Genomic DNA, 7,500 nt, shown 5'->3' with positions numbered 1-7,500 from the left:
TAGGTCTAGCCAATGTTGGGGATTGTAGAAAATCGCGTAGGAAAACTTTGGTCGAGGAAAACCGTCCCTTAGAAGTGCCCAAGGTGGCTAGTAGGAGTTGCCAGCGTTAACTACCTCTAATTAAAATGCAAATCCTACACCTTCCAGCACACAAACACGGACACACATACAGGCTAGCGCGTGCTTGGTGCAAGCGCAACGTGGTGCAACCGATGGGCAGGAGCGAACGAGCAGCTTTTCCTATAAATCATATCATCACCGTCTCATCGTGGCCGCGCGGCTCCTGGAGGTAGCTTTCATGCAGCAAAGCGCTGGTGGTGGTGGTGGCGGCTGGATCGAGGGCCATACACACGACCCGACGAGCTGGACGCGAGTCTCGAACTCAATTATCCCTGGTGCACGGTGGGAAGGTTAGATTTAATGCTCGTGTCCATCGCCTCCGGGGTGGGGGGGACTGAACGAGGAAGCGCAAGCATGGACCGCGGGTCTACATGGTTCGCGCACCGTGTTTATGATTGAAGTAATTAATTAACACATCCCGCTCTGGCCGTCTGGCATGAGCTGCAGTTGCAATTGTGCTAGTGAATGTGAATGCGTCAGATCGGGGTATTATCAAGGGTAGTATTAGAGTTGCCATTGCAAGCTGGCTGAATTTCGTGGAACTTAAGTTGATCCGTCAGTTTGCGAATCGAACTCGAGCATCAACGCAGAAACAGAAGGAGATCGAAAATTCAAATCCTTGGCTCCTTGTTGTTCAATATCTCTAAGCAATCAAATACGATCTTGCTGTTCAATCAAATTATTCGCTCTTTGTTCTGGTGCACAAAGTGTTGTTCTATTAAAGATGAATGCACAACAGCACTATCTGCATATTTTTGCAATATATTCGAAGTAATTGCCGGTAGATGCTATAGCATATTTCAGTCCATCTGGGAATGAATTTAAATTTTCACATAGCGTCTTCGAGGGAAGAAGAAGATAGCACAAAGTAGTAATCTGTAGGCCACACAACGTTAGAGTACAGTATGTCCTGCTATTGTTATTTGATTTGATTTGATTAGTGTTTGATTTCATCTTTCGATGCACAAAACAGTTCAATTACAGGTTGTGCGGAAGATCAATGATGTTTGCATCTGGTGGAGTTTGTTTTATTGAATGTTATCGGTTCTGTTTAAAACCTCTATCTCTTTAGAAATTGCAGTCCTGTACGCTTGTTGATTTTTCTTCACAAATACTGAGCTGAAGTGAGCTTTTGGTAATTTTCACAATTATTTTACAGAAATTTCTTGATAAAAGGACCGTTGTCTAGACCGAAAAAGTTGACTTTTTCTGTACCCTTGTTACCACTTGTTGGTTACTTTGCTTGTAACAACACCAGTCCTCTTTAGTGTAGCATTCCATTTGATCCTGGCGACATAGTCGTTCAACATAATATTTTTTCATTAATCATGACCACCAGTAATGCGCTTCTAATAGAATTATCTTCCAAATAGATAATTCCAAAAAATTCAAAATTCTTCCTCACGCCTTATGTCTTAGACGCAACACTAACGTGTCAATTCCCCCCCCCCCCCCCCCCCCCCCGCCTGGAAAAACGGAACCTCCTGAGCAGGTGTTAAACAATACACCAATCCTGTGCCAGAAGGTGTTAATCGGCCCAGCTACCGTCAAACATTCCTTCCAAACAATCACAAACCAATCTCTTCTCTTGCCTCAACCTTCCTCCGCATTATCAACACCTGGCTGGGCTGGGCTAGGTTGGGATTTCGACCGCGGGGGGGCAACTGTGTGACGGCTCACTAGTAGAGCAAATCACCATAATCCTCTGGCCATACAGTAACCACCAGCCAGCGAGCAAAACCATCCGGTAGGGAGTTTTTTCATAGCTTTTTTTTACTTCTCCTTTTCTCTGCACTCCACGACGAACAGCACCAGTCCTTAGACGAAGCGTAATTGAATTTATCATCACCCATAACACGCACCAGCGAGCGGTCGGTTGGTTGGTTGGAAGGTGTTTTCTGGTCGGTTATTATATGTTAATTTATGGTGATAAAACTTCACACCAGGCGCTCGGTTCTGTGGTCCGGGGGACGCACCACCAATCAAAGCGCCAGTGTAATTATACATCTAGAGAGCGCGCGATGATGGTGAAAGGACATTGTTGACGGCGAGCAGAGAGAGAAAGAGAAAGAGGGAGAGCGAGGGTAGTTATTAGTTTTTCCTCCCGGAGTGAACGTTATCACAATCACAATCCGTTGGCGCGTCCAATCCAACCGTGGGCGCGGTCGCAAAGTTTGGTTTTCTGACGTCTAATATCTCTATACAGCTACAACGATGAACCGAACGATGTCAACGTCTTCACGTGGCGTGCGATAGAGTTTTCACGCGTCACATCTTCTGTGTCCAGGGCCCTAAAAACGAGGACGAGCGAACAGTGTGAGTGAGGTGCTCTACTTTTGGTGAGTAGGGAAGGTGTCCCCATCGGGGGCATATCGGATTTTCCAAACGTGTCATAGACAAACACCGACCGTACCCATCCCCACCCGTTCGTCCTGTGCCCTGCGCCGACCGCATCCTTTTGGTTCGCGTATCTGCATTATAATCACTTTATGAATTATGTAAATATTTATGTTAGACTAACACCTAGGTGAGGTCGGTTGACGAGTTCATGCCCACAGCCTAGTATGTGTGGGTGCCGGGGGGTGGAATGTGTGTTTCCAAAATTCCCTACGGACTGGCTGGTTTGTTTTCGCTCTCTCTCTCTCTCTCTCTCTCTCTCTCTCTCTCTCTCTCACTCGCTAGTGGGGAAAACACAAACCAACCCTCGCCATTATCCCTACCACTCACCCTCCGCACAAAAAGGGTGGACGCTTGGTGCCAGAACCAGATAGTAGAATCCCTCCCTTCTAAACAGACACCCTGCATTCCCCTCCGATTGACACCGGGGGTGTGGATGGAAAAATTTGCAAGCCATGGCCGGTGAAATATTGTGTCACCATTGAAATGATCCGCTTCTTCGAACCTGGTCACACGTGGTCGTGGGTCCGTGGTGGGCGCTCGTGCGTGTCCACCCGAGATGGGCAGTGGTGTGTTATTGCGCGATAAGCCCACGGCACTGGTCACCGAGCGAATGACCGACGGTTCTCCCGATTTTGAAAGACTTTACGCGCGAACCCCAAATGGGGGTGATGATGATGCTGGTGATGTTGATGGGTTTTCGCAGGAGTTCGTATAAATATTGCCATTCTGGGAGTTCGTTTTTGGTTATTAGTTTGGTGACCTGGAAAGCGAAAACCTTCCACGAAATACCGCTGTCCGCGCAATGACACAGCGACTATCGCTGCTCCGGATGCTCCCCGGGAACGAATGGAATTATTTCCGCATCCTTTACCTTTTCGGGGTTACGTCAGCACGCATCCGGTCACCGGAGCGAGGGGCATTCTTTTTTATTCCACGAAAAACAGCTCTCTTTCTTATCGTTCTCGCATCGGTCAGAGTCTAAAGGAGCAAAGAAAAGCACCGAGCGTGGGTACAATATGGCCGCAGAATCGAGATCCGGAGAAGGACGCTCCACTGCAGTCCACTCCACTTCACTCCGGTCGCCGGTAATGAGGAAGATGAAGTGAAGCGAACTTTCATCTTAAAGTTTTGCCCGCATCCACCCACGGGCACGGGGGAGGATCTTTTACAAAACATCCGGCTCAAAACCGAACCACAGAACGAACTGGCCAACACTTGGTAGTTGTGTCCGAAAGAGGGACGGGAAGGGACGGTTGCCTTTTTCTTCTTTTTTCCCCTCATTTCCTCCTTAGTCAGCATCAATGCAGCAATGGGAGGGAGAGCGGTTGAGTGCTGGTGGTGGTGGTAGCGCCGAGGAGCGAGAATCCTGTTAATGATCCACTGATCCACTTTGGAGCGCATTCCGGGAAACAACCTTGAACAATGTTCAACATTCCAGCCCCCTCTGGTTGGGTGCCTGGGCCGTGTCGGGGAAAGTGGTTTGTTGGGGTTTTTTTTTTGTTGCGCTTACAAGTTGCTAGAACTTAAAAGACAAGTGGTAGTGCAGAGAAACCCCACAGATTGAAAATTATCAGGAGGGCAAAGGGGAACTTCTATTCTGCTTCCTGTAAAACTCGGCCACCGAGAATCGGAAACCATTAACATTACTCGAGAAATCCCTAATCCTAATCCAGAAAGTATATTCCTGCCCCAGGGGGAGTGACCTACAAATTTAGTTCGCTAAGTTTGTTTTTTCCTTTTCTAAAAATATTCTCCATATCGGTTGGGCCTGTGGCCTGTGGTTATCATTTATTGCTTGATAAGCACTAGCCCTAGTGGAATGCACTAGAGAGCAGAAACAGACGAACAGTAAACAGTGGCTGGCTAGAGAGAACTGTATAGCGATCGAGTGCGTTGGCTAAAAAGATTTGTTAATTCGAGTATAGAGGACATCGGAACTAGTAGCACGAATGCGATACGAGTAGTTTGCTTTTCAATAATAATTATGGGAGAGAGTTGGACGTAGACAGAGAGATCTAAATAGGTTTTTTTTCTGGCTAGATAATACTGTCGTTGGAACAATTTGCTAGATATTCATATGTTAAAGAGAACTGTGGACGAGTAAGTGACTTATCATTGACTAGATTTCGATACCGAGCACTAAATATCCCAACCGGCTTACGATGAGCCTTCAGATTTACGGTTCTAGTAGCACAAATCTAGCGCAAATGAAGCGCATTAACACATAATTGGCATAATTTGTCTATAAGTGCGACTGCTATGGGCGGTCTCTGGTTCCGGTTTCCCGTGAAATGTTAACATTATTAACTTGGAGCTACCTCAACTAGTGATAGTAACCGTAGTCGTCGTAGCTACAGCTGCACAGCTGAGTATCGCAGCAACAGAAACTGCACGAAATGCGCTCGAGTATGGCAGGAGGCAGGCTGCAGCAGTTGTTGCAACCTGCCACAAAATGGCGTCATTTACGATCGAGCCGAGATTTTGATTTGGAAGCAACACTGAAAGTAACGCCCGCTTCGGCTGATGGGGAGGATACTGTACTTTTGGGGGACGTTGTAATAGTGGTGGTGATGGTGTTGTTGTCAGCGGTGTTGCTAGTATCTTTAACAGCACACACAGCATCAAGCGCCGTCGGTTGGCGCGCTTTCGGTTTCATTCACAAGTGCAACGAATGGTGGTGGTGGTGCTGGGAGGCGGCTGCTGCGGCAACCGCTGCGGCCGCCGCAGCCGCTCCCGGATGGTGATGGTGGTGCTGGGAGAACAGATGCCCCAGATGCTCGAAGGGATGATGGTGGTGATGGTGATGGTGGAGGGGATGGCAGGAGGAGAGCGAAGACACCGTGGCTGCCGCCGCCGAGGAGGCAAGCAGGGGATGGTGAACGGTGGCAGCGGCGGCGGCTGCAGCGGCTGCTGCTGCGGCAGCCGCGGCCGCCGCCGTCGTCGAGCTCGAGGAGGACGAGTGTGATTGGTGACTGTTGGTGGCATTACTGTTATTGTTGTTGTGGTGATGGAGATGGTTGCCGGTTAGGTGGGCGTGCAAACTGGCCAAGTTTAGGTTACCTGTTGGGTACGGAAGTCCAAAGCTCGGGTAGCCGGAAAAGCCACGACCAGCTGCGTACGCAGCGTATGCGGCGGCGGGGAAACCTACAATTGCGTCACCGATGGTAGGTGGGGTGACCGGAGAGGAAGAAAGAGAGAGAGAGAGAGAGAGAGAGAGAGAGAGAGAGAGAGAGAGAGAAACAAAAAAATGAAAGATAAAAAGAGATCCGTTAGTTGAGAGTTGTCGAGTGTTGCAGGGCTATCAACTTCTGCTAGGGGGGGTTTTGAAAAAGTTAACATCATTATCATCAAGGTTCCTAGTGCGCGTATTCAGTAACATCAGTTTTCCCCGTTTTAGATAGAAGGAAGTGGATAAAGGGGACAGCCCTTTTCAGAGCCTTTTTCGGGGAATAGTAAACATTGGGAGAACAGAGTTAGCAAAACGGAAACGATGAAAATGCGTATGCTTAAGCAGTAAGACGAACAAATCAACTGGCCTTGCAGCGGTGCGTTTGTATGCATCAATTCGTTGTCGTGATCTCTGAATTAACTTCTACGCGAACTTCCAGGACTGTTATCCTTGTAAAGAAACACTTTGCTTTGCACTGGCATTGAGCTTCAGCTATTCTCATTTTCCTATTCGATGGTGAATTGAGTATCATTGGTAGAAAAGTTTGGAGAAATGTTTCTCACCTTTTTGACTTGAGCCTATTATTCCTTACAGATCTTTGATTTTATCGCGTGTACTTGGTGTTCAACTTTATAGTTACATTAGGGCATATTAAAACAAGAATTTGTGCATAAAAGCACAAGAAGATGGTTCTTCTTCGGCTTCTAACATCATCTGGAAAGTAACAAAGTAACAATCGTTTCGAGATTATGGCTATCGAACGAGCCACAGAGAGACAGAGAGTGCAAATAGTAATCTCGTTGAGTATGCTGTACTATTGTTACATTTCGAGGTGTGTCAACAATCTCTAATCGGTAAAACAGTTCCTCATACAGAACGATCCGGATGATTGCGCACCAACCGTAGCGTCATCTATTGAATGTTGACTATATATGTGAAACAGTAAGGCTAATAGTTGATCCTAGAAATGAGGCGATAATTAAGAAAGTTTACTAATGGTATGTTTCCTACCTAGTGGGTAGTAATTGACTCAATCACCTAGATTATTCTGTTTGCTAGAGTATTCGTAACTATAAAACTGTTTATCGCCACTGCATTCTATATACTAGATGGTCGCAAAGAGAAGAGAGAGAGAGAGTGAGTAAGATGAACAAAACGGTGGAAGGTGTGTCAGCATCGCCGACTCATCGATGGGTTATAACTATGAACGGAATCTTGGCGAATGTCTTCCGCCTTTCGTTGCTACCTAGCGTACCCCGTACTTTGACTGTTCTAATGTAAATTGATGCATACTTACACGCTAGCCACTTTACACAATTACAACCATTCCGCTTTCGTTATGGTATGCGTTGTATGGTTGATTTGCTTCGCTTACTTTCGAGACCGCAACCGTGCTAGGTCTCTAGTGGAATCGTGTAATCTCTTATCAAATACTTCTAGTTGAACAATTGAGTAAGTGAACACAACTAGGCAAAATGTCTAAACTGAAAACCAGGAAACCGAAAGGGCAAAACACAAATCATAGAAACAATAAGAGAACAGCTAGCGAACATTGACAATCAACTACAATTTGAACATTGAATCAGCCAGAAACGTTTGTTGCTTTTTCCATAAATTTGAACGGCAATGAAAAGGTTCGGTTTTGTGGTGTGCTAGGGCGTGTGGTAGATTGTGGTGGTTTTTGGGCTTGTGTACAACGGAAATAAACAATTTAAACATCGCAATGCCACGACAGCTCGGCTGTCCGGTTTGCGGTAGGCGAAAATATACAATTTGTACATGGAAATGGTGCAAAACGGGTCCACCACGTG

At 46.7% G+C, this 7,500-nt stretch overlaps 1 protein-coding gene across 14 annotated transcripts in view; it reads right to left on the bottom strand.

The window, feature by feature from the left end:
- LOC126578930 (RNA-binding protein Musashi homolog Rbp6) overlaps positions 1-7,500 on the bottom strand; it is a 568,145-nt gene that overhangs the window by 31,021 nt on the left and 529,624 nt on the right. For all 14 annotated transcript variants that reach the window (XR_007608412.1, XM_050241999.1, XM_050241997.1 and 11 more), the window contains one exon: positions 5,581-5,664. Coding sequence is in view for 13 of the 14 variants with exons in the window: in XM_050241999.1 (XP_050097956.1) it covers positions 5,581-5,664 (84 nt within the window). In the remaining variant the exon portion in view is untranslated. The remainder of the gene's footprint in view (positions 1-5,580; positions 5,665-7,500) is intronic.

The sequence above is a fragment of the Anopheles aquasalis genome, chromosome 3 (assembly GCF_943734665.1).
Source record: "Anopheles aquasalis chromosome 3, idAnoAquaMG_Q_19, whole genome shotgun sequence".
Classification (NCBI taxonomy): domain Eukaryota; kingdom Metazoa; phylum Arthropoda; class Insecta; order Diptera; family Culicidae; genus Anopheles; species Anopheles aquasalis.
Note: the sequence above shows the minus strand (reverse complement) of the source record. Positions and strands in the feature narration are given on the sequence as shown.